Source organism: Amblyomma americanum, chromosome 3, assembly GCF_052857255.1.
Source record: "Amblyomma americanum isolate KBUSLIRL-KWMA chromosome 3, ASM5285725v1, whole genome shotgun sequence".
NCBI classification, from domain to species: domain Eukaryota; kingdom Metazoa; phylum Arthropoda; class Arachnida; order Ixodida; family Ixodidae; genus Amblyomma; species Amblyomma americanum.
The window spans coordinates 6,104,446-6,132,419 of record NC_135499.1 but is presented as its reverse complement, the minus strand read 5'-3'; the positions used below and the strand labels follow the sequence as shown (position 1 = coordinate 6,132,419).

Here is a 27,974-nt window from a genome sequence, read left to right as displayed (position 1 = left end):
GAACTGCCTTGTACCTTGTCACCCGTCCCTAATAAACTATTTCCGTTAAGCAGTTTGAAGTTGACTGACACAGCCGGGAATGTTTCGCCGGGCGAGCGTGCGAAGACACAAGTGCTGCCTTGTACGATCACCGGCAATCTTGCCATCATAGTTTTTCATCGGCCGTGGCGATTATCTGACCAGCCTTAACAGGCTCCTTCAAAGGTTAACTAGTACTTGAAGCGGCACTTGGAGTTCATGTGTTGTTCGGCGCTTGTAAATCAAGACGCGTCGAAAACAAAACCACGGGGTCCGCAAAGCTCATAGACGCGAAGCACCTTAACAAATCGAAACTCTCCTGGCCGCGTGTGGCGCCGCCAAGCATCGGTTTTCTTTGCTTCCAACATTCAGGTTGTCTTTTGTCTACCTCTCTGGTGTGATAAAAGTGCACTATCGGTTTTAAAACAAAACTTACTTCAATATTGAACCGCGCAACCTTCTTTTGTCAGCCTCGGAGATTCGCGTTACTTGTAGGAAGGAAAATTTCTCCAAGGTGGCGTCTCTTGTCCTATGACGTCACAACGCTTGTACTTGCCAGATCGGCCTATGGCGGCGATACCTGCATTTTGGTTCTTGCTATTTTCGACCTTACAAGAGCTTTGTTTTCAGTAAGAGCGACGTTTTTGTGATCAGGAGCTGGTATTCTATCGGTACAAGCCAACTTCAATTTCTCCTCAGTGTCCCTTTAAGAACTAGCGCTCTAAAAGCATCGTCAATGTTCTCGCACTCCATAGATTGAAAGCAGAGTGGTTGCCAGCGAGAGAGGCAATGAGAAGCGCACTTTGTGTTCACCTTGGCATAGTAGGTGAGGTGCTCCATCACAGTGAGGTCTGAAAACAGCACGTCGAACTGCTGACAGAAACCGGTGGTTTTGGTGCCCTCTGTCTCGCCTTCATAAATGCTGACAGATCCGGAGGTTGGTTTTAAGATACCTAGATATAAGAGAAGAAAGAATGTCGACAGCATAAGCAGTTTAACGAGCTACGAAGGAGCCGTGTTTTATTGCCGTAATTTCACTACAGTGACGAAACCACTAAGTGTAAGGTGCCTTAACATGCCTACAAACTCTCAAGCCGAGATAAATCACTTTTCAGGACCCCGAATAAGTGCGCCAGTGGTAACTTGCTCAGCTTTGTCAGTCAATATGCGCAGTTTCCACACAATATCTCGGAACTGCTGCAACATTTCTACACGATCAAACACGTCTGCATGATTTATGAGTAACACCAAAGAAATGGGTTCTTATAACTACCTGAGCAACGACGGTAGAATGAGGAACCGTTACTACGCAAAAGTTGCCCTGCTAGGAACCCTTCCATACGACACCGCTTTAACTCCCTAGTCGATGTTCGGAGTTAAGGAGGTAGTTCAGACCGGTACGGAATTTGTTCGCACGTTAAGAATAATAAACCCTATGAACTATGAATGGAGCGCTGCCAAAGCGCACAGAGAAGGCGAGTACAAGACGGGCGATACATTTGCAATTGAATGAAATCCGAATACATCCCATCAATGAGCAAATAACGTGAATGCGCAAACCTTAAAATATTGAAGAAAAACAATGATGATAACCAACCTTAAAGGATACCAGTAATAAAGAACAGAACTAAGGTACAGGAAATCTGCTAGAAGAGCTCAGGCATAGTTTAAAACCTTTCGGTTTTTGTCCAAGAGAGAAACCAACGATACTGATGCACGCGTCAATAAAGCGTTGCCTCATTTTATGTACTTTTAAGTTTTTGTCGCCAACTGATCTTTACCACGCCCTGAAAGATGTGTACGATTTAAAAAAAAGGAAACAATATTCACATCAGTTGCAGTGCTCAGGCAAGTGTTGACCAGATTTCATGCGAAGTGGCCAGGCATGCTCCCCCAGTTCCAAATGTCGCGCCCGTCCTGTCTTCGCCTTCTCGGTGTGCGGTCTCTACGCTGCGTTCTTCGTTCATACAGTACGCCTGGCCAATCGTCCCCTCAGGGTACTTTGTTAAGATTGCTGAACAAAGCAGAACTTTTCACTGAGACACTGCCGCGCGCATTTCGACGAATTTACAGCCCGTACGTGTTACGGGAGTGCGAACATTACGAGTATGTTGCGATTGAATTCAATCGGAATTTGGAGTTGCACGGGCTTTCAGTTTTCATACAACGCTAGTTCGCTGCAAGCTGACATTTTTTTTTGTAGTTACGCAGCTGAGTGTGCGCAAGAAATTGCATCAGAGATTTTAACCGAGTGTTTTTTGTCTCTCTCAAATCAAATGCTGAACTGACGGTCCACTTTCGATGGAGGTCAGAAACTGTGTGTGCTGTGCCATACAGTGCTCGTTAAAGAGCCCCCGGTGGTCGAAATTACCCGGAGCGCTCAACTACGGCGTCCCTCGTAGCCTGACTCGGTTTGGGACGTCAAACCGCATAAACCAACTCTTGCTCTGAGAATACACCTTAGTGCAACATTTATGCCAAAATGTTGTATACAGTAACATCCGGTTTTTTTCACAAGCAACGCTGTTTTGAGCAAGAGCACTCTATAGAGCAGGGCTATACCCTTACACCTTCACAAACATTCACGACACCAACCAGAGGACGTGCTCACCGGCAATGATGGTCATGAGCGTCGTCTTGCCGGCCCCGTTAGGACCAAGCAGCACGGTCACTTGAGAGCCATATATCTTGATGTTGACTTTGCTCAGCGCAGTGTTTTTGCCAAACACCTGCACAGGATGGGGGAGTACTCAAGCCTTTTTTTAAAAAAAAAAGGCGCAAGCAGGCCGTGCAGAAAAGATGGCCCAGGACTGGAAGCCAACGCGTGCAAGCGTCATAAAGAAATGGTCGACGATTACGCTTTTCGATAACGGGATTTTTTAGAGCAGCTGCTGCGCTATCTGAAGCGCAGGCGACCGCATGCGGAACGCGCAGGGCCCAACGAACATGGATCTGGGTTTTCGTTTGGGCAGCTCACAGTTGACCGGCGCCTTTGAGCCTCTCCTCGAGCGAATGGACGACGGCGCATGAACTCTGACGCCAGCTTCTAGTTGGTCTTCGCGAAGGAGCACTTTTGGCTGCCGCCGCCCTCGCTGTGCTACTCGTTCGCTCTGCCGACTGGACCCAGGCGGATGGCGAGGGACGCCACTCCACCCATGAACGGGCGCTTAAGAGCGGCGCTCTCCATATAAGCTTTGCGCGACATTGTCAACGCTCACTTTTAAGGCTGAATGAAACATCTATGTGAGAGAAGCCTTACTGTGAGATTGAACGAAAATTTTAACGCGCCAGCGTTAAGGGTGCCAATGAGCAGAAAAGGCGGCGTTACCCCATCGGCAGCTTTCTGCACCGGGGCTCATATGTATATCGTGTGATCGTTCACGTAAAGTGGTATTTTAAGCGTCCATGCTAATGAGTATGCGTGCAATTACAAAGCTTATAATTACGGAAGTAGCAGTTAAGCTAGTAGCTAACTGCATGTTAGCGTTTCATTTCATCTTTGCTAGACGTGACAGTGATGCCGACATGCGGTGGCCACCACAACATCCCTGCGATCTGATGCACTTCTGCTCCAACCGATGGCGTGCGAGCAATAAAGTGCCCGTTGTCTTTAACAATACCGGCGTATGTGTGCGGAGAGCGTCCGCTAAAGGAACCCATTAACGCTATCGCGTCCTACCCTTAAGGCGTAGAATAAGTTTCCACCTAGCTCTTGGTGTCCATATTGAGTCAAATATCGCACTCTGAAAATATTCCAGCGCTGTCATTTTAATGCGCAACTGCTTGATGAGAGCGGAGTTTTGTGCGCTTATGAGCTATTGACATATACGAGCTCCCGACAGGCTATTGGGATTCACGTAGAGTGGTCGGGCCGGAGAAAGGACTGGGAAGTCCAAGGTGGGGTTAGGATGAGGAGAAAAATTTGTACCAACTGTTTACATGCTGGTGAGATTATTAGTCAAAAGAAGAAAATAGAGGTAAGGCAGGCAAGTGAGCCCTGAGAGGAACCGCTTAGCACACAAATCTGTGCACGTCTTAAAGCCTGCGTCATCCCTAGTTCAATATAAGGGGGCAACAGTTTCGCCAAAACCAGCCAATGGGATGGACGCACGGGGTGTCTGGAGGGCCGCCCACGGCAGGCTGACAGCGGTGCCCTCTCGCAGCAATCCCGATGAGGCCACCATGACGTACCACTTCACGCGCTTGTGGATACTCGCCACCGGGTCAAGCAGCCCCGCACGAATCGGGCGATGACCCGGGCCACTCTGGAGCCCCCTTTCCAGGAATGTTGCCTTGCCGTTAGGTGGTCGTCGTTCTCTGTGCGCAGCGACGCGTGGGAAAGGATCCCTTTGTCCCCCTGCCGCCGCCGGTGGGAGCACAGGGAATACGAAGGCCTTTATCCACCCCAGGCGTTGCGACACGCGATTGCCGAGCCCCGCAGAAATGGCTTGCCGGCGAGAAGGGAGCACGATCTCCTGCTGACGCCACTGCGGTCACCACTACCAACTCGAGTCGGTGCCAATTTGTCGCGAGTATGCCGGCTTTATTGGAAGCTCTCGGGTCTCCCGTGCTCTGGCCGGCGTTACTCGGAGTTCAATCGCAAAATGCAATGCTTACAGGAGTTCTAGAACAACAGCGACCCCCCCCCCCCCCCGCGCCAGGCAATGCGCCCGCAAAATGAGCTACTCTCACACAGCTCTACTGACTGGCTGTGCGAGAATCAGCTGCCGTCCTGCAGTCCTATAGGCCTCTCATTATCGGCGGGGGTTGTCCAGCTCTGGGAATTTTTCTGGAAGGCAAGGCAATCGCAGCGCCAAGCCACCCACAACAAAAGCAAGTATCGTCTGAAACCCACTCGTCCCCCCCCCCCCCGAACCGAAACCAAAGTAATACTGATTATACCAGAACCTGAAATCAACGAACCAGACGCGCGTACCCGACCCAAAGTTCACGTGTGCGGACCTCTCCAAAGATTTGTAATCATGCACGAAGCACCAGTCAAGAGGGAAAGTTATAATTGGTCTACACTTGGTAGGAAAGGATTAAAACGATATCGGATGTGCCCCGGGCAAGGAGGAATCAACCAAGAGGTTATACAGAGGCCCTGAATTGTGCCCAAAGGTGTTCTCACTTAGCAGTTAGAACAAATTCTTTCCGTTTCGTCCTGCACGGCAGAAGATGCTACGACACTGCCGTAAGTGCTCGAAACTTGCACGACAAACATTAAATAACATTAGTCTGCAAAAACGCGATACGGCAAAAAAATAGCATATCCAGGAGCTCCCGAGAGCTATCTAATAAGCTACAACGGCCAAAAATAGCTTCGCTCAAGCTTTCGTGTCAGCGGACACTAGCACCTAAAAATACTGCAGTACACTACCATCCAAAAATACTGCTTAACGACATCCTGTTGTAAGCTTATACAACATATTATTGAAAATCATATACCTGCAATAATAAACAGTAATGGTGTCTTAAACCCTGCTCAGCACGGCTTTAGGAAGGGATTCTCCACCACTACCCAACTGATAATAGCCATTCATAATTTCGTTGCAGCTTTAGACAAGTCCGGCCAAATTGATGTTTTATTTCTAGATTTCGCCAAAGCCATTGGCAAGGTGCCATATAGCAAGCTTCTTTTAAAACTGAATCTGATTGTTGTACCAGCTCCGCTCATTGCTTGGATTGCAGCTAATCTAGAACAGAGAACGCAGTTTGTGGAGATTGGCGATAGTTGTTCTTCCCCTACTCCTTGTAACCTCTGGGGTCCCTCAGGGAAGTGTGCTTGGTCCCCTACTTTTTTAATTTATGTAAAAAATTTAGTTCCCGGTATTAATCCAGCGGTTAAGATTCGCATAGAACTGTTAAGATTCCTCTGTTTGCCGATGATTGCATGATATATACTCCGGTATCTTTCGTTTCTGACCAGGAACATTTACATAATGCTCTGGTTAGTGTTGTTTCCTGGAGTGAAAAATGGGGCATGAAAATAAATACTCAGAAGACTGTGCTCTTGCGGATAACAAGGAAGAAAAATCCGTTTTCCTTCAACTATTGCATTAATGGCGTTTCAATTAAAGAAGTGCCAAGGTATAAGTATCTTGGTGTTGTAATAAACTCGCAACTAAATTGGAAAGACCATGTAGATCACATTAAATCCTCAGCTTTGCGTAAACTTGGTTTTCTTCCCCATAAACTTAGGGGCGCACCTAGCAGCTGCAAGCTGCAAGACCAAAGCTCGAATATGCCGCCATCGTTTGGGACCCCCATGCAAAAAAACACATAAGAGAATTAGAAAATTTTCAAAGACGTGCAGTACGTTCTATATTTAATAGGTACAATAGAACTGATTTCCCATCTTCGTTAATGGCAGCAAATGATATTAAATCACTCCAGGTCAGACGCAAGATAGCCCGCCTATCCTTCCTTTACCAACTAATAAATGGAAAACTAGGCATTTCTCCAATCCGCTATGTGCAGTTTTTAGAAACGCGTAAAACGCGTCGTCATCATGATAACACTTTAGCACCATACTTCGCGCATACTGACGCTTTTAAATTTTCTTTTTTTTCCCGCGAACGATTGACGAATGAAATGTCCTGCCTCTACGAGTGATATCGGCTGTAGATTTTGACAAGGCACTCTGTGAGCTATTTTAGATATATGTAGTACATTAGACAATTTTATTGTCCTGGGTTTTACGATGTAGGTGCTCTTGTATTGAGTGAATGTATTTTTCTGCCCTGCCTGCCTTGACTTCAATGAGGGTATGCAGTATTGTGGAAATTAAAAAAAAATAAACTTTACGTGCAAAACCACATAACAAAGCTACCAAAATTAGAGCTCAAAGTAATGTTGTGGCGCCCAGGTGAAGGACTAAGCAAGGTTGACCTATGAGTGACTTCTGGCGCGCGTCAGCGGACGCTATAACAAGGTTCAAGTGCATGCTGCAGGACAATTTACGTCAAATCAAATGTTTTCGAGAGATACATCACAGCAGAGAAAGATCATGACGAATAAAATTGTGTTCAGGCATACAGGCTCGAAACAAAAACCCAACAGTAAACTCGAGAGACATTTATTCCAGGAATCAGCGATGAACCCATGTTGCGATTCAAGGCGGGTACCTACTCTTTCTCTGCGGCGCCACCGTTCGACAGAGGCTTTACCGGCCGACACGCGACAGAAGCCCAGGTATAGGCGCCGCGTGGTCATGGCGGAGGTTGCGCACCCCAGCTCTCTATCTCCAGTACCTGAACAGCGCTTGAAAAGTTAAATGCGAGAGGGCAGGGAAGGACTTCGAACATTGTGCCTCCGTATCCTCTCCTCCCGACTCAGGCACGTCTGTCGTTTCTCCGTCTGACTAGAGTGCCCTCTGCATTATTCTTTAGCACGGCAGCTATGCACGCTTCCCGGTAGACAGCTACAAATTCCGCCTCATGCAGGAACTTCCGCGATGTCACCACAATGGGGCAGACCACCTCCGTTTTGTCTCAACCCGCTTAGTTTGACATTCCAGCGATCTCTGTCACATCTCGGGTGACAATCTCGGACGATCACTCTGTTGGCCGGCCTCGTTACAACGTTCTTGGCCCGTACTTTGTCCTTTTTCGCAAAACTATCCCGCTTGGCTCTCTTCGCGCGCTGCCATTTTTCGAAACTGCTGTTCTAGACTTATTTTTTGCGTCTCCAGTTTTCGCGGTGCTCGCACCGTTCAAATTGGCCGCCTCACCCTCAGCTTAAGAAGCTCATCTACAGACGCTCTGCGGCTTTCTCGCCAAGCCTATCCACCTGTGTCTGGCTTTCAGTGCCAGGCGGTTGTTCACCTGAAAAATCGGTCGCTCCTGCAATTTCTTCGAGCATGATAGCTCGATTCACTGCGGTTTGTCACAATCCGCTGAAGTTTAGCTTTCAGTGAGCTGCTCTTTGTTTCAGTGCAACGCTGAGCTACATCTCTCGTTTACAGTAGAGCTGTGATCTGTTTATTTATTTATTTTCAATACCCTCATAGCCTAGAGGGCATTATCGTGGAAAATGGTACATTGAAACAAAAATAAATTGGTTGCAGGACGGGATAACTCATACAGCAAGAAAGAAAAAAACTGCATACAATAGCAGATATGCAAAAGTCCTCAAATGCGCTTTCCCACATAACAATGTTGGCCAAGACAAAATGGCTGAACATGCGTTCCCAGCTGAACCAAAGCAAGAGAGAGTAGTTTTTAATTGATTCGTCAAAATACGTTCATACATTCTAAGCACACTCATAACGCCGCCCCTGTAGCCGTCACAGTTTTTCTTATAGAGAAGTCGGGCATCGCGACTTTGGGAAGACCGTTATGTGGGAAAGCGCACTTGCGGAATTTTGCACGTCCCCTATTGTAACGAAATGAAAGATAATAACTGGAAGAAATATGTCAGTCGAGAAACCGAAACACGAGGATAAATACATATATCACAAAGAGAAAATTCACAGGCAAAAACTCGGAGAAAATTACGATGCAAATATACGGTTACCATTAGTACAAATATTGAACTCTCAGACCGGCATGTTGCGGAAGCCTGTGCATATAACAATGTATGGGTACAATTCGAAATTAAATAAACAAAAAAATGAAAAATGACTATGGTAAGCAATAATATACTCACAACTTCTTTTATTTCTTTGCGTGCGGAAGACGAATCTATTCTGAATATGCTTGATTCGTGTTTTGATAATTCTAGGAATAGAACTCATAGTGTGAATGACGTATGGCCTACCATTAAAATGATAGTTTCCGATTGTATTGCCTCTTTTGTTCACAAAATTGCAAAAAACCTGCGTACCGTAATCTATGAATTTCTCGGGAGATGTTACGCTTGCAGCGAAGGCTTAAAAGGCTAAAAAAGAAATCAAAGAGAAATTCATCATTCAAACCAATTGTGGAAGCAATTTCAGAGCAACTTAAGCAGAAAATAATTTGCGACAAAAAAATATTACGGAACGTTTCTGCCTTCTTTCATTAGAACGTCTCTTGAAAGATTCTGGCTCCAAATCACGCCCAAATCTTCTTTCACGAACGAATTCATAGCAGACGTCAAATTTGCGCGTAATGAGGCTGTTGTTTGTTCTGCGCTCAACAAATTCTTTCAGTCGGTATCCACAGAGGACAATGGTTGTCTGCCCAACTTTTCTGCAGTACTCCCTGCCATATCTGATGTTGTTATTTCAGAGACTGGAGTTTTTAACTTGCTTTCGAACCTTGATGTTAAAAAATCGTTAGGCCCCGGTAACAAACAAAACATTTTTTTGAAACGCCATGCGGAATGGTGCGCAAAATACTTTACGGTGATATTCACCAGATTTTCTTTACATGACGGTTCTTTACCGGATGACTGGAGGACAGCCGCGATTAAACCTCTACACAAAACCGGAAAAAAGCTCACATCGAGAATTACCGACCTACATCTCTAACGTCGACATCATGTGAAATTTTAGAACAGATAATTCATAAACATATACTAGGTTTCTTGGAAGAGCACGAAGTACTTACCAATTTTCAGCATGGTTTCAGGCGTGGGATTCTACAAGTACGCAGCTAGTTCAAAGTATGCATGACTTTTCTCAGTCGATTAATCAGAGAAGGCAAAAAGACGCAATATTCATTAATTTCCGCAAAGCATTTAATAAGGTGTCACGTAACAAACCAATTCATAAAGTAAGTTATTATATCAAAAACGACCGGATACTTACATGGATTACAGCTTACCTCTCGAACAGGTGTCAAATCGTCATTCTAAACAATATTTCTTCTAGCAGTGTCCGGGTTATGTCTGGCGTCCCCCACGGATCCGTTTTGGACCACTCTTATTTCTATTGTTTATTATTGACATTGCGGCAGATCTTTTAGTCCGCGTGAAGCTGTACGCGGATGATTGCATTTTGCATCACATGGTGTCTTCAGTTGACGACTAGGTACGTCTAAATAATGACTTAGCGAAGGTGGTTGCGGGGTGAAACAAATGGCAGATGTGCATTATTTTAAAAAACCGTCTTTATGGAAATTACACAGAAGATACCTCTTCATTTTGTGTACGGTACTAACAACATAATCATTATTAGTGGTGAGAGAGTATAAATAATTGGGCCTATGGATTGCTAACAACCTTTCGTGGTCAAAACACGTAGACGCTGGCGTAGCAAATTCAATGCGGAAACTTTCTTGAGGCACCGACTAAAGTCATCCCCACCTAGTGTTCGTCTATTGGCGTACAATTCCCTCATCCGTCCGTTACTAAAACATGCTATAATCATCTGGGACCCTTTCACGTTAACAAACATTCAGAAATTAGAGCAAATACAGCATAAAGTAGTCAGATTTGTTTTTAGGCTTGGCTTGGTTTATGGGGGTCTAACGTCCCAAAGTGGCTCATGCTATGAGGGACGCAGTAGTGAAGGGCTCCGGAAATTTCGACCACCTGGGGTTCTTTAACGTGCACTGACATCGCACAGCACGCGGGCCTCTAGAATTTCGCCTCCATCGAAATTCGACCACCGCGGCCGGGATCGAACCCGCGCCTTTCGGGCCGGCAGCCGAGCGCCATAACCACTCAGCCACCGCGGCGGCTTTGATTTGTTTTTAACTCATATGGCCGTGCATCTGTAAGTGAGCGCGTGAGGCGAAGTGGGTTACCACCAGTCGTTGAGCGCAATCGTGTTTGTCGATTAAAGTTTTTCTTCCAGCTTATAAAAGGTCATTACAAAGTTAATACTTTGAATTGTTTTGGTTACTCCTCAAGTTATAACACCAGAGAAAGGCATGCACTATCAATAATCCCTTTGAACACGCGAAATAACTGCTTTAAATATTCTTTTTTTTTCCGAGGACAATTACTGATAGAAACAAACTTAATAGCGAGACTGTTAATCAGAATTGTTTACTGATGTTTGAAAAGTGCCTGCAAATATTATGAATCTGAGTGTGTTTATATGCTTGAGCTTTGTTTTTGTTTCCACCCTGCTACGATCTGTACTAGATCGCAGTATCTATAAATAAATAAATAAATGTTATTCGCGAGCGAAACTTTTGGTTGCAGGTGGCTCCACTCCGACGATGTCTTTGGAATCAACGGATTCATGCAGAACGGCACCGGGGAACGCCGGCTTTGCGTGCGTGATCAATGCGGAATGAGGCACATGCTGGCAGCGTGTTCAGCCCATCTCTAAGAATGCAATTAATACTGTAATTGTTGCACTGGGCCACTGCACGTTGGAGTCTCAGAGCGGCCTATCTGGTTTTCTGCAGGGAATAAGCGCTCGCTTTCCAGAGGCCTACATTTCAGTGCTGTGCTTACAGCTTTCCGCGTTACATCAACAATTTGTGTGGGATCACACTTTCCAGATAACGCTGCGCTCGCTAGCTTCGCGCTTCAACGTTGCCGCAAAGCTTTCCTTCGATGCCTTGAAAGTCATCGCTCAGTAAGAATGGCAAGCAGGGCGAGTTGGTTTGACACGCTAACAGTGGCCAACAGCGCGAATGACACAACAGGCGCAAACTCGCAACTGAAAGCTAATCACATAGAAACGTACGGAAGAAAAAATTGTTTTTTTTTTCGCGCATACCCAGGCGTCATACTCAAACACACACGAAAACACATACCCGCAGATGGTAATGAAAATTCAACCAATATGCCGGCAGAGATGCCTGATTTCCATCTCATGCAGCAGAATAGAAGGCGTACTCACACATCCGTCGTCTAACTTCGCGACGTGAAAGACTTCCGCAATTTCACTAGGCTTTATCGCGGTGCTTGAGAACAGTGCGAATGTATTGCAATCTTGGTGAGCAGTCCCTCTTCACTTCACATCTTCGACAATGTTCCACCAGTTTTGAGCCATAACCATTTTCCATGCACATTTCGTGTTCTCGTAAACACAGATTCAAGCACCGACCAGCTTGGCCTACGTACGCCCTGTTGTAGGACAGCGGAATGATGTACACAACGCCAACCTTGCAGTCGACATACTTGTGTTTGTGCCGTACCCCGCAAGCAGATTTTCTCGCGCCCTCATCTTGCAGTTTCCTTTGTAAAATCGAGCAAATACATTGCAATTTATTCGAAGCACTGAAAAGGACCCTAAGATCAAACGTAGAGCCAGCATTCTTAATCCAATGCGCGAGGTCATGTACGTAAGGAACAAGGGCTAATTTCTTTTTCTGAGCAACTTGCTCGCCTTGCTGCCTGTCCACGTGAGGCTTCTTACAGTTACGTAGCAAGGAATGACACACAGAAAGTAGGAGCACATCACGGAAACCAGCTTGGCGGAGACGAGCTGCTTGCATGATAAAACTGTTCTTCATTTCTTGTGCGCATTACCTCGAAAGGGAAGCGCCGAGGCAGGACGATGCCATTGCCCTCTTCACGAATTTAGAACGGCCGGACTCAAGATTTATTATTGGCCTAACTGACCTGGGATTGTACCGCCAGCAGAAGTAGATATCCTGAAGCAACGGACTGAGATCGAGGTACAAGTAAACTTTGAATGTGCTTGAATGTGCGTGTAGAGGGACAGAGACTTAGTCCAATACAAATTAAAGGAGCGCGACGCGGACGAAGCGAACAGCCGGGAACCAGGAATCAACTGCATTTATTCTACGCCCCACGTTGCCCCACGTAGCCAGCGCGAGTGCATGTCACGAGCCAAAGCGACGCAGCACTGCTGATGATGATAGTGCCGCTATAGGGCTCCCCGCGGCGGAGAGGAAGGAGAATGGCAGTCAACGGCAGAGCGCCCATGAGACATGCCTGCTGACGGCGCGGACCGAGTCAGAGGAAGAAGTGGGCCTTAAGATTTCGTGGTGGCGGGGTGCGCGATGTAGGCGAGTTTCACGCGGTCGATGGCAAGGATTTCTTCTCGTCATCGACGGAGAGCTTCAGAGTTTTCTCACCCCGTGGCAGGGGGGGTAAGTGCCATCGTAGGGAGAGATGAGCGAAGGCTTGATGACGTCTGGCCGCACAAAAACATGGATGGACGTGTTGAGGTCTTTGCTCTCGAAGACTTGGTCAATCGATGGGTGTGTGGGGACGGGTTGCAGGCGCCTGAAGAGCAGACGTAGTTGTTCCACGTAGACAGGTGGCGAGATGTCCTCGGTGCGGGCCGGAACAAAAAACTCGCCTGGCAAACGGACGGTAGTCCCGTAAACCATTTCGGCCGCCGTGCACTGAAGGTCTTCATTAAAGGCTGATCGAAGGCCGAGGAGCACTAAAGGTAGGGAATCGGGCCAAGAGGTGGGAGCTTCGCGTGCAACAAGGGCAGCCTTCAGCTGTCGGTGCAAGCGCTCAACCATGCCGTTCGCGGAGGGATGATACTACGTGGTGGTGTGAGCATGGAGCACGCCAAGCAGAGATGTAGGGCGTGAAACAAGGTGCACTCAAACTGGCGGCCACGATCCGTTGTCACTACAGTGGGGCAGCCGAAAAGGGAAATCCATCCAATGAAAAAAGTGGACGCCACTGTAGACGCCGTCATATCGGACAGCGGAAAGGCTTCGGGCCATTGTGTGTAGCGGTCAACACACCAAAGTATGTATTGGAAACCTCGTGATGGAGGAAGAGGGCCAACAATGCCGACGTGTATATGCTCGAAATGACAGTCGGGGGGCCGGAAAGGGTGGCGAGGTGATTGCGTGTGGCGCGTTGTTTTTGCACGCTGACATTGCAAGCACTCACCAGCCCAGCGACGCACATCTCGGTTGACATTTGGCCAGACGAACCTAGACGTCACGAGCCGCTGCGTAGCCTGAATGCCGGGATGGCTTGCGTTGTGCAGCTGTTGGCGGCGGCGGAATGGCGGCGGCGGCGGAATGTGGTGGGTACAAAAGGCCGTGGAAAACCACTGGAAACGTCGTACACGATGGTGTCCGAGTAGAACGGCAGGGGCATTAGCGACAATGTCAGAGAGCCAGGGTTGGCCTGGAGGGCTTGAAGCCCACTGTCTAATGCCTGCGCGGCAGCCAGCGCTGCGAAATCAAGCAGGCCTGATGCAAGAGAAGTGACAAGGGAGAGCGCATCGGCAGTACTGTTCGCGGGTCCTTCGATGTGTCTTATATCCACCGTAAATTCAGAAATAAAACTCAGGTGCTGTGTTACTCGTGCAGTGTATCAGCTCTAATTCACACAAAAAGCAAAAGTTAAAGGCTTCTGGTCGGTGAGCACATAAAAAACAGCTCCTTCCAAGATGTGACGAAAGTGTCGAATGGCGAGATAGACAGCTAGCGCTCACGGCCGAAAGTGCTGTAGCGCGTTTGTGCGGGCTTGAGCTTCTGGTAGAAGAAACCCAGCGGGCACCAGCAGTCGTTCTGAAGCTGTTGCAGGGTATATACAAAAAAAAACAAAAGTATCTCGTCTTGGGGAATCGAATATACAAATATTTAACATCTACAGAGTATGGCGCAAAGTAAGTGCTCGAATTGTCGCACAAAAACCTAATTACATTGTCAGAGGACTTCCCCTGGGAAGGGTCGTCAATGGTTAGCAGTTTTAGTTTTCCTTGCAAGAACAAGTCAGACGTCTTCTGCCAGGTGCCATTCTCGGAAATTAGAACCCGTAGGGGCCAGTCAGGTTTGTGCATTTTCACAGTGAAAAACATATCAAGGAATGACTTTTTTGCCAGTTTCGATGCTGTGCACTAGGATCTCGAGCTTAAAGTTACTACTGCATAGCTTCTTAGCAGCTCACTTTGCTTTCCTTAAAATCGACATTCCATGCCTCTTAAAGACGAAACTGATAGCGTCCAACGCATCAGCCTTGCAGATCTCATTAGTCACCACAGCAAAAACCGCCTCCTTGTCCGATGTAAGCAACGAGAGCGAATGTTTCAAATACGTCACGACTCGTCCTACAGGCAGGCTTCTATTGCGCAGTTGCAATGCGCGGAAGCCGTTGTGTATTCAGTGCTATAAAATGTGGGAAAGAGTATGTTGGGCAGACGGGCAGGTGCACTAACGAGAGAGTGATGGTGCACGCTATTAACTTTGATCAAGCCTGCAGGCATTTAGGTATTCACGTAAAGGATTACCCGTCCCCGACATGTGCCGCGAAATTCAAACGATGACAAGTGTTAAATAAAAACAGTGAACAGTTGGTCCTCGAGATTACTGAGGCCGCCGAGATAGCAAAGGAAGGGACCAATGCGTAAGCAAGCCGTCCATATTGTTAACAAAAAAGGAACTTCAGCTGTTGGGCTTGCAGTAATATTGAGCTGAGTGTGCACGACTACGCGTGTTTCATGGTGTAAAATGACGTGTGTGTAACACGTGTGCTTTCCGTCCGAACAAAAGAATCTGTGTCCTTTAAAAATAAACGTTGTTGAAAGTCTGCTGTTGTTGTGCCTGCTTCTCGTGTGGCGTCTGCATTCTGCGCTGTTAACATCAGGATAGAGAACCAACAAACCCAAGCTGCTGTTTTTGCTCACCAAGACTGCGCGAACGCGGATTTTTTTCAAGCGCCGCGATAAGTTGTGCCGTGAAATTGTGGAAGCCTTTCACATCGCGAAGTTACGAGGCCAATGTGTGAGTAAGCCTCTTATTTTGCTTCATGAGAAAGAAATGGGGTATCTCTGCCAGCAAATCGCTTGAGTTGTCATTCCTATTTGTGGGTATGTGTTCTCGTGTGTGTGTGAGTGTAAGACGCCTAGGTATGCGCAATAAAAACGTTTTTTTTTGTTTCTTCGATCCCTTCAACCGCATAAACTTTCATTTGCGAGTAAGCGGGTGTGCTGTTGTGCCTCCCTTGTCCCTGCCTTTCGCGCTGTTCACCACTGTTAGGATGTCAAACCAACTCGCCCATCTTGCCATTCTTACTGAAGTAATTTCTACTACATCGGGCTCTTTTCTATGGCTTAACCCAGCTTTTTCCGCCCAAGCGGGATTGGTTTCAATAACTGCCATTTCTGTTTGCCGTGCAAGGGTCGCTTCGTTGCACATCCGTCGAAGCCCTTGTACTCCTGACGTGCCCGGCTTATGTGGGTGGTTGTCCCCCTCCACGGGACTTGGCAGAAGACTGTGCCGCATAGTACGCTCTGAGTGGTTGAGTCAGGCAAGGCTGTTCAGGGACTCCATCCGGGTTGCTTGTTCCGGACAGAGCACTGAGACGCGAAACCAGCATCGGCGCTACGCGGAGTTGTGCAAGACAGCAGATGGAACCACGGAATTTCTATGGGAGGCTGTACGACCTGGATGGATGGATGGATGGATGGATGGATGGATGGATGGATGGATGGATGGATGGATGGATGGATGGATGGATGGATGGATGGATGGATGGATGGATGGATGGATGGATGGATGGATGGATGGATGGATGGATGGATGGATGGATGGATGGATGGATGGATGGATGGATGGATGGATGGATGGATGGATGGATGGATGGATGGATGGATGGATGGATGGATGGATGGATGGATGGATGGATGGATGGATGGATGGATGGATGGATGGATGGATGGATGGATGGATGGATGGATGGATGGATGGATGGATGGATGGATGGATGGATGGATGGATGGATGGATGGATGGATGGATGGATGGATGGATGGATGGATGGATGGATGGATGGATGGATGGATGGATGGATGGATGGATGGATGGATGGATGGATGGATGGATGGATGGATGGATGGATGGATGGATGGATGGATGGATGGATGGATGGATGGATGGATGGATGGATGGATGGATGGATGGATGGATGGATGGATGGATGGATGGATGGATGGATGGATGGATGGATGGATGGATGGATGGATGGATGGATGGATGGATGGATGGATGGATGGATGGATGGATGGATGGATGGATGGATGGATGGATGGATGGATGGATGGATGGATGGATGGATGGATGGATGGATACGGCTGAACCCTTTACATCGGGCGGTGGCTCAAGCCACCTAGCCATGTCTTGTGAAATTTTACTCCTGTCTTGCTTTTAGCCACCAATCAGATAACCTTCGCTTGGTTACTTCTAACCTCTTAAAATCCACTTTCCCTTCACTATCCCTAAACCCCAATGCCTTGGGTAAGTCAGCCCCGCTGCCTTCCACTGTAGGGTGAAGCCCTTTACAGAAAAGTATCAAGTGTTCAGCTGTTTCCTCCTCCTCTCCGCACGCAATGCACAAAGTGTCTATCTCCTGGTACCTGACTCTATACGTCTTAGTCCGCAAAACTCCAGTCCTGGCCTCAAACAACAAAGAACTTCCCCTACAATTATCATAGATATTTTCTTTGACAATTTTCTGTTTAAAGGTCCGGTATGTTTCTAGTGCCGATTTCGTCAGCATCCCGGTTTTCCACAAAGCTCTCTCTGTTCCTTTAACCTTTTTCTTAACCGATAATTGCTGATTTGCCCCCTTGCTGCTGTCCAGATATTTGCTTGTCAATTTTCTAGTTCGCTTTCTCCATTTCGTGTCAACATTGTTTATATACAGGTATCTGAATACTTTCCTAGCCCACCGCTTTTCCTCCATCTTTCTCAATCGTTCCTCAAATGCTATCTTACTGCTAGCCTCTCTGCTCTCGAAAGACGCCCATCCCATATCACCCTGTACCCCCTGATTTGGTGTATTGCCATGTGCTCCCAAAGCTAACCTCCCTACTCCCCGTTGCCTAATTTCCAGCCTTGCTTGAACATCTGGCCTCGTACACAGGACCGCATTCCCGAAGGTCAGGCTAGGGACCATCACCCCTTTCCAGATCCCTCTTACCACCTCATACCTATTGTAATTCCACAGTGCCCTATTTTTCATGACAGCTGCATTCCTACTAGCTTTATTCATTACATATTTTTCATGCTCTGTCAGATACTCAACACTGTTATTTTTCCACACCCCAAGATACTTGTACTCATTCACTACATTTAGCACGAACTCCTGTATTCTATGCTCGCCGCCCTCTTCATTAAATGTCATGACTGCAGATTTTTCCTTACTATACTTGAAGCCTAATCTATCTCCCTCTGTACTGCATATGTCTAACTTCTGCAGGTATTTCTTGTTGTCAGCCATTATCACTATATCGTCCGCATATATTAGTCCCGGTAATGTCTGTTTAATCAATTCCCCTTGCTTGAAAAAAGATAGGTTGAAACCTAGTACGCTCCCCTCTAGCTTGGCCTCCAAACCTTGCAGGTACAACATGAACAACAAAGGGGACAGAGGACATCCTTGTCTAAGCCCCCGCTGTATCTCTACAGGCCCTGATACATTTTTTCCCCATTTTATGAGCACTCTGTTACCTCTATATATATCTTTTAAAAGATTAATTACTCCATTTTCCACATCCAATGTGCCCAATATGTCCCACAAATGCTCCTGAGTAACGTTGTCATAGGCTCCCCTAATATCCAGAAATGCTAGCAATAAGGGCCTATGTTCCTTTTCCGCAATTTCTATACACTGTGTCAATGAAAATAGATTGTCCTCCAACCTCCTTTGTTTCCGGAACCCATTCTGTAGTTCCCCTAACACCCCCTCGTTCTCCACCCAAGCCTGCAGTCTGTCCTTTATAATTTGCATCACCACCCTGTAAACCACAGATGTCACTGTTATGGGGCGATAGTTACTTACGTCTGCTTTGTCCCCCTTTCCCTTATATATCATGTTCATTCTACTTAATCGCCATTCATCGGGAACTTTCTCATCCACTATCATTTTGTTCACTACCTGTATTAATGTTTGCTTGGATTTTGGTCCTAGCTTCTTTGTCAACACAATCGGGATACCATCTGGTCCTGTTGATGTGCCACTAGGAACCTTCTTCTCTGCCCTTTCCCACTCTCCTTGCTCAAGTGAAGCTATTGCTGTAACCGGTCTATCCTCCTTCGATAAATTATGTACCATGTGCTTTGCTGAAAATTTTTCCGTCATCCTTGTTCCTATGTGTTTTATTGCTTCATCCCCTTCTAGTTGAATACCCTCATCTGTAACAATAAACCTTTGTTCTAGCCTAGTTTTATTACTCATTGCACCTACGCTGCCAGAAAAACGCCGGCACAGCACGGAAGGGTCATCAACCAGAATACTACTACAATCCAGGTGAGTCTCCAAGGAATACTATGGCTGGCGCGAAGTTCGCTGCTGAACCAATGCGGAAGGCTGTCGACAAAGTAGCGGTTGGGAGAACTGCGCCTTCCAAAGGCTAAGGACGACTACCGTTCACGCTGTGTGTCAGAATGCATAGACGCGGATTGCGCGCCTGGGAACGGGAAAGCGGAGCCCCACTCAGTAGGTCTGTGGGTAGTAAATTTTTTTTAGTGGAAAGTGGACCCCGGGCTCTAACAGCAGACAACGAAGGGTGTGCCGTCATTCTTTGAGTAGGCGTGTTTTCGGAAAAGGCATCACTTGCAATTCAGAGCAATTTGCTTAACCGGCCGCGGTTAAGCAAAAGGCCATAGCTCTGTTAAAATACCGAAACCTTCACCGCAGTGCTTCTGAAGTGTAAGGCTGAGAATCAAGAGCTGCACATGTTTTTCAACGTAAAATCCCATAAGCCTGGTTTACCACTTCGAACCACGAAAAAAGGGCCTAGCAATACGCTGTGTCAACTTTTCTGAAGCAATAACTCAGCATGCTGACAGTAGAAGACCAATTTCGCATTATAAATTCGGCAGTGTTGGTAGAGGACCTCAAGAATTAAAGCCCGGACACCTTGCAGGGTTTCAGTATTGATGCCAAGGATCTGTACTATACCCTGCCCCACCATGAGCTTCTTACATTCGTTAAGGAAACCATCACGGAGTCCAATGACGAGCTTAAGTTCATAAATGCTTTGGGGCTTTCCGTTGAAACTTTTGAAGAGCTTCTGACTTTTTACTTGAAACTGAACTTTGTGCGCTGGGTTGATGATTTTTATTTTCAGAGTTCGGGCGTGTGCACTGCCGCTTGTGTCGCCCCGATCCTGAGCGAAATTTTTCTTTCCAAGGTTTACCACGCTCTTCAGCGTGATCTCGATGGGTTGGTTGCTCATGTGTACAAAGTTTTGCATGACTACTTCGTTCTTTTCAAAGAGCTGGATGTGTCCCATGCAGCAGTAACTGCAGTAGCTTTCAAAGAAAGGAAATTGGGCTTAATGGACGATGCGGCGCTGAATTACCGGATTTCGTAAAAAAACTGTTTTTAGGTTTGAGTTATTTTGAATTGCTGGTTTAATGAAGAATATTTTCTCCAAGTTTGGCTGTTATCTGAGCCGTAGAAAAGAAAATCATTTACGCGAGGCGGTGGTACGCCGTCAAGGTGCTTCTGAACGCTCTTCTCAAGACGCGGCCGCACAGTGCGGACAAAAAACCGGACGCGAATTTATTGCCCACGTTAGAATGTTTGTTTTTTGAGCTTTTTAGTGACGGAAGAGCTTGCATCGAGAATACACAATGCCACTAACGAAAAACTAAAAAACGAAAAGGTTATTTCTGACCGCAGCAACTGGAATTGGTAGAAATGTACCATGTGGAGGGAACAAACGTGTGATAATGACATCCTAGTAGAACTCAAGAGGTACAAATGGGCTTGGGCAGGGCATGTACTGCGAAGGCAAAATAACCGCTGGTCCTTAAGGGAAACGGAGTGGATTCCAAGAGAAGGCAAGCATAGCAGGGGACGGCAGAAGCTTAGGTGGCCGGATGAGATTAAGAAGTTCGCAGGCATAGGGTGGGCGCAACTGGCAAAGGACAGGGTTAATGGGATAGATATGGGAGAGGCCTTTGCACTGCAGTGGGCGCAGTCAGGCTGATGTTGATGATGATGATGATACCATGTGACCATCCAACGCTGTTTTCGCGCCATGCGGAGTCGCTCCCGCTTTGGTTGCGCTCGACGCTTCTTATTTTTTAGCTCTTTGTTACCTTTTGTCCCTTCTGTGAGTTTATTGCGATCACCAAATGGCTGGTGGCCTGACCGGAAGATGCCCGCAATGAAGGCTTTGACACGAAGAAGCTTCGGGAAGCGAAAATGCACCAGGAAAGACAGAGGAGTACACAGCACTGGGTGACCGCCAGCAAGTGAGCGTCTACTTGTCCGTTCGCCAGGCCCAAGCCTGCCGCCGGTTACCGACACGAACCCCTCCAGCTCCGATGATGGCTCATCACCCGAAGACCGAATTTACATCACTAAGAACCGTGGAGACTGCAGCAGCACTGGCTTTACTAGAATCAAATGAGGGTGCACGTGACATCAAGAGAGTTTTTGACAAGCTGGAACTAGACCATGGAGTTCAGACGATGAAGCACGTCCAGCAAGCAACCCATCAAAGTACTTCACGAGCGAAGGCAAGGGCGTTGGACCGTTCTAAAGTAGAAAGACAAGAACATTTCAAGCAATTGCCACAGAGCACCGTCGTGTTGAGGAGGATGGTCCGACCTATGGAGCAGGGCACTTTCATTACTTTTTTGGTATCTCAAAATAAAATATGATGTTCTGAAATCTGAACTCATTTTTCTCAGCTGCACTTTTTGGGAAAACAAAACCATTAGGAAAACTATCATATCAAAACTGCATCTCCAAAGCTGTTTTCAATGTGGAATCTTAAGTGAAATTTTCTGAGGAACAAGATAAGGTACTTTTAGGTCGCAAACTATTTCCTACAGCAAAATATTTTGAGATGTCTGACACTTTTAAACGACAAAAAAATTGAACATTGTTTTTAGAGTGGAGTCAATTTTGCAGAAATGCCATAAGAAACATGCTACTGGCCTTATCCTACACTATGAACCATTTAGAATATATATAATCACAAAAAATAAGTATATCTTCGTTATTTTTGGAATGGTAGTTTGCCTAAGCTGACACGCCTGCCTGCTCAATATGACAGCTATAATGTTTTCTCTGCTTCAGCTGGGGAGCTGAAATTTCCAGCTAAGCCTACTGAGAAGAACATAGTGAAAAATTTATCACAACTGGCGCAGTAGTTCAGAAGTTGACTGTACAGCCAAGCATCCCCTTTTAAAGTTGACTACAGAATTTCCATAGGCTGGTGCGCTCCAACACTTCGATCTCAGTCTGTTGTTTCAGAATATGCACGTCTACTCGCGTTAGAATCGCTGCTCAGTTAAGCCAGTATTAAATCTTGAGTCCGGCCGTTCCAAAGAAGTGAAGAGGGCAATAGCAACGTCCTGCCTGGGCGCTTCCCTTTCGAGGCAATGCGCACATGAAATGAAGAACAGTTTTATCATGCAAGCTGCTCGTCTCCGCCAAGCTGGTTTCTGTGATGTGCTCCTACTTTCTGTGTGTCATTCCTTGCTACGTAACTGTAAGAAGCCTCACGTGGACAGGCAGCAAGGCGAGCAAGTTGCTCAGAAAAAGAAATTGGCCCTTGTTTCTTACGTACATGACCTCGCGCATTGGCTTAAGAATGCTGGCTCTACGTTTGATTTTAGGGTCCTTTTCAGTGCTTCGAATAAATTGCAACGTATTTGCTCGATTTTACAAAGGAAACTGCAAGATGAGGGCGTGAGAAAATCTGCTTGCGGGGAACGGCACAAACACAAGTATGTCGACTGCAAGGTTGGCGTTGTGTACATCATTCCGCTGTCCTACAACAGGGCGTGCGTAGGCCAAGCCGGCCGGTGCTTGAATCTGCGTTTACGAGAACATGAAAGGTGCATGGAAAATGGTTATGGCTCAAAACTGGTGAAACATTGTCGAAGATGTGAAGTGAAGAGGGACTGCTCACCAAGATTGCAATACATTCGCAGATGCTGACAGTGCTGCCGTATTCAATCGCGCATTTGCATCTGTATTCACTAAGGACACCGGCATACTTTCTGCGTCTACCCTTCCCAGAAACATAACGAATAACATGCCGGCCATAACCTTCTCTGTTGGTGGTATTGTTTCCCAAATTGAAAATATTAAACTCTCATCATCGGCCGGCATCGACGAAATCAACTCGAAAGTGTTAAAGAATATCAAACATACCTCTGCAAAATTTTTTTGCCTCATATTTTTGCAGTCATTGTCTACAGGTATTTTGCCTCACGACTGGAAGGTGGGAAAGGTTGTTCCCGTCTACAAATCGGGTAATAAAAATTCCCCTTTGAATTATCGTCCCATCTCACTAACCAGCGTGCCGTGCAAGATCATGAAACATGTCATATACTCACAAATCATGAACTTCTTAGATACTAGCAACTTCTTTCATCATTCACAACATGGATTTAGGAAAGGATTTTCATGTGAAACACAGTTGGCACTTTTTCTACATGACCTGCATGCAAACCTTGACTGTAACATCCAGACTGACGCTGTATTTTTAGATTATGCTAAAGCATTCGATAAAGTATCCCACCGACTTTTGCTGCTAAAACTTTCCCTCCTAAATTTACACCCTCATGTCTTAAGATGGTTAGAACAGTTTCTTACTAATCGTACTCAATCTGTGCTCATAAACAGCCAGTCGTCTAGCTCCCTACCCGTAACCTCAGGCGTTCCACAAGGATCCGTCCTGGGTCCCCTTCTTTTCTTAATATACATTAACGATTTACCCTTGCATGTATCTTTCTCAATCCGCTTGTTTGCTGACGACTGTGTCATTTATCGTACAGTAACTAACATCCCTGACCAACACGCTCTTCAGACTGACCTTAACAGTGTACAAGAATGGTGCGATCAGTGGTTAATGACTCTTAACCTTAACAAATGCAAGCTCATGTCATTCACCCGAAGTCCTAGACCTTTTCGTTCTACTTACACAATAGACAACCTACCAATAGAATCTGTGCTAACATTTAGGTACCTAGGCATCACACTATCAACTAACCTATCCTGGAATGCGCACATTGTCAACATCATTTCATCGGCCAACAAAAAACTAGGTTTCCTCAAACGCCACATCCGTGATGCACCAAAAGACTTGAAATCACTAGCATATACGTCACTGATAAGGCCTAAACTTGAATATGTATCAGCCATCTGGGATCCCCATCAAAACTACCTGAAGGCTAACCTCGAAAGAGTTCAAAATCGCGCTGTTAGATTCATTCATTCCGCATACTCATACGACATCAGTGTATCGTCTTTGAAAGCTGAAATTAACTTGTCGCTTCTTTCCCATCGCCGGCGCATTGCTAGCCTCTGCCTTTTTCACAAATTCTTCAACGGTTCATTGCACGAAGCACCCTATGTGAAGGGATCGAATGGGCAGCTGCGTTGAATCACTGTGAGGTCGATCACGCGCCCAGTCCGTGGGCTGCCAGGACGCGTCCCCAACACACTCTCGCCACTTCCGGCACATTATGGTTCCTGCTGTCTCTGCGGCAGTGATGAACAGCCCTAATGGGGGCCCACTCGGCTTCGAAGGTCAGGCACCTGCGCTGCACAACGCTGCGCGGGGACCGAAAGGCCGACGCTGCCCTCGCGCAGAAGGTTTCATTACGGGAAAACGGGGTCTCTTTCCGAGGCGGGAGCATTTAGCTGCTCGCCTTAAACAAACACAGCCGCGTCCACCGCCGATGGCTCGCGGCGCCGCGGCCCGCCGCCCTTGCCGACACCCGACACACTGTCGTTGCGTCTCGCGGGGGGGTCCCGTGCCGTGAGCTAATGGGGACGTCGGTTTCGGGGAATTGTCCCGGGCGGCGGACGTCCATTTTAACCCCCGTAAACAACAGATGCGGATCCCTCGTTGACGCCGCCGCGTGCATTAGTGGCACCGCGGACACGCCGGCGCCTCCTTGAAGCATCTGTCGAGAGACGACTCCCAGTTGTTTGGACCCTCCCGGAATGTTGTCGCGCCTCGTCCGTAACAGCGGCAAGCTAAGCCGCGTATGCGCACGAGAGGCGCCCCGCTGTGGTCCGATGACAGGACTAAGTGCGGAACAGCTGCGGGCCGGAAAGGAAAACGATTGCGCCTGCGGGCACAATGGGAGGTTGTTTTTGCTTTTTCTTCTGGGGGCGAGAGTGTGAGCAATACTGTGAAGGCATGGGGCGTGCCACCTAAACCTGGTGGGCCAATCATTTCGAGTGTCTATTCCCGGAATGCCATGTTCGTATAGCTATTTTGATGTTCTTTTCGTGTTGGGCATTTTAGGGAAAGGGTTCTGAACCTTGCCGAAGCGGGAAGGCGTGCCATACAGTTTTTGAACCAATCAGGTGTTAGTTGTTTGTGATTGGGTGATGCAAGGGGTGGGCCAGTCTCCTAGGTCTTTAAAACCAGGTCCGGAGCCGGGAAAAGGCGTTCTGAGCTAGATTTAGATCCCTTGCATCTTTGGCGATGCCAAGGAGGGAAGATTTTCCCTTAGCCAGTTCCATGTAATCATGCTTGCCGTTTATTCTGTTGTAAATATGTGAATTCCTGTATAAAGTATCAGTTTTCCTTCCTTCAGTCAAGTTTTGCCGGATCTCGTCTGTTATACCGTCTCGTCTCGGACGGTGGGGCACCCGGTGGTGGAGCCCGGTATACGAGTTATACGAAATCTCACCACGACCAAGAAGAACGAACCTATCTTTACTGGCGCAGTCGAGCAGGATCCTTTCGTTATCAGGAGATAGCAAAGGAGGAAGAGACGACGTTCCGGCAACGGGCCAAGCATCGGCGGCTGAGGAGGAACAAGAGCTGAAGGCAGGAATCGGCAGCTTCCAAGGGAACCAGCAGCGGAGACTCCAAGGGTGGACCAGCAGCGCAAGGCGGTAGCCGGTCGGGAGAAGCTGCGTGGGGAAGCGGGCGGCGACAGAGAGACAGCGACAGCGACGAAAGTCGGACGCCAGCGAGGTGCATCTCATCAGTGGGTGAGTCCTCTTTGCCTTTCACCTTGGCGGGGGCATTGCTGTCTGGATAGGCGGTCTGGGAGTGCATGAACACCCGGTTCGCACACTTAAACCCGGACAGGCGGAAAGCGAGCACGATGAGTGAGGGAGAGGAAACGGTTGTTTCGGAGGACAGTTCGTCTGTGTCTGACGCTCAGATTAGCAAGATGGCTCTGGAAATTAAAAAAGAAGAGGCCAGAGCTGCTGAGGAGCACCGTCGAGCTCTCGAGGTCCAGCTTGAACTTGCAAAATTCCAAGCAAGCAACAAAGGAGTAAGCCTGGAGCAGAACGCCACGGCGTTGGAGAGAAGCGACTCGCGAGCGGAGTTCTGTCGGTACTCGAAATGGTTGTCGGGAGTGCTCCCGAAGTTCCCGGCAGAGGCAGAAGTGCCTGTCTGGTTCGAGTCGATTGAACACACCCTGGAGGCCTACGCGGTCCCGAAGGAACAGTGGGGCCAAATTGTATTTCCGCTAATAGTGGATAAGGTGCGGTTCTTGTCGACGCGCTTGACACCTTCGCAGCATAAGGAGTACGAAGTCCTGAAGAAAGTGGTGCTAGAAGAGCTTAAGCTCTCAGCGGGAGAATATCGCAGAAGGTTCATAACATCGAAAAAACTGCCTAATGAGAGCTGGAGGGCGTTTGCGACTCGCCTGCAGAGTTATCTCAATTTCTATGTGGAGGAAAGGGGGGTGAAAACGTTGGAGGGAATTGTTGAGTTGCTAGTGGCGGACCAACTAAAGAACACCCTGTCTGAGGACGCCCTTCGATACGTAACTTTGCAGGAGGGTGAGGGATGGAAGAAAGCGCCAACGTTGGCGGCATTACTGCAGACGTTCGAGGAAGCGCAGGGAAAAAACAGCGCAGTGAAAAAGCACGAGCAGAAAAAGGGGGAGAGCTCAAATGGTCGAGACGGAAAGCGAGATACGTACCAACCCAAACGGGAGGCGACAGGAATACAAAGGCCGGACACGAAGCAGAAGTATAAAGGGTGCTTTTCGTGTGGGTCGATGGGTCACAGGAGGGCCGAATGCCCGCATGGCTCGGGACGAACACCCACGAAAGCGCTTAACGCTAAAGGGGAAAGCCTTACTGCACGGGTGGCGACACAGGCACGAGCGGCCGCACAAAGCGAACTAAGACCGGTAACTCTGTCTTGTCAGAATAGGCAAATTAATGCAATTCTGGACACAGGCGCAGAAATCACGGTTGTGCGGGAGAGCATAGTACCCCCGGGACTGGTGGAGCCACATGGGTCCATCGAATTGGTGTCAGCCTTTGGTGAAAAGGTACGGGCTAAGCTTGCAGTTGTGCCCCTGATGTTAAACCGCGGGGCAGGCATTTTCTCCGAGATTAAAGAAGCGGTGCCAGTGGTATGCGCTCTGACCGACAAGCTAGCGTCGAGAACGGACTGTTTGCTTTCGGAGGAAGCATGGGAGTCACTGAGGGAGGAGTGTGATATGAAAGGGCTAGTAGAGGCGAACGACGGTCAGGTGGCAGACCACGTGGGGGTGGAACGGGACAAGTTACACGGGCCGCTAGAAGAGAAACCAGTCAAGGAGGGCGTAACTCCCCACGCGGAAGTGCACGCGGTGGTCGGCAGGGCAAGCGAGAGCGGCGCACTAATCGCCGAAGACACAGCTCGTAGTGTAACCGAGGAAAGCAGCGCCTCGGCGGTTTTCAGGGAGGAGCAGCGCAATGACGCCACATTGCAAGAAGTGTGGAAAAACGCCAGGGCTGGGAAAGGTGGCATAACTGAAGTAGACGGTCTCCTCTACCATAAGGAAAACTTGCTTGGGCAACCAGTAATGCAGCTGGTGCTCCCTAAATCCCGACGTCAAGAAGTACTTAGGTTAGCCCATGAATCAAACTGGGGCGGTCACCTTGGATTCAGGAAAACTAAGGCGCGAATCAAGTACACGTTTTATTGGCCAGGTATTGAAGGGGATGTAAGGGCATACTGTAACAGCTGCCATGGGTGTCAGACAAGGGCGGATCGCCGCCAGACGGACAGAGTGCCGATAGAACCGCTAACGAGGCCTCGATACCCGTTCGAACAGGTCAACGTCGACGTTATAGGTCCATTGGATCCACCCTCAGGAAGGGGTCACAGGTACGCGTTGTGCATCATCGATTTGTGCACACGATGGCCTGAGGTGGTGTGCTTGCGCTCCCTCAGTGCGAAGG

The 27,974-nt window shown here is 47.8% G+C and overlaps 1 protein-coding gene across 1 annotated transcript in view; it reads right to left on the bottom strand.

Moving 5' to 3' along the window:
* Positions 1-27,974, bottom strand: part of LOC144123067 (phospholipid-transporting ATPase ABCA3-like) — a 174,740-nt gene that overhangs the window by 109,125 nt on the left and 37,641 nt on the right. Inside the window, exons 4-5 of the mRNA XM_077655974.1 lie at positions 2,630-2,747; positions 832-971 (exon numbers count right to left, since the gene is read on the bottom strand). Coding sequence (XP_077512100.1) covers positions 832-971; positions 2,630-2,747 — 258 coding nt within the window. The remainder of the gene's footprint in view (positions 1-831; positions 972-2,629; positions 2,748-27,974) is intronic.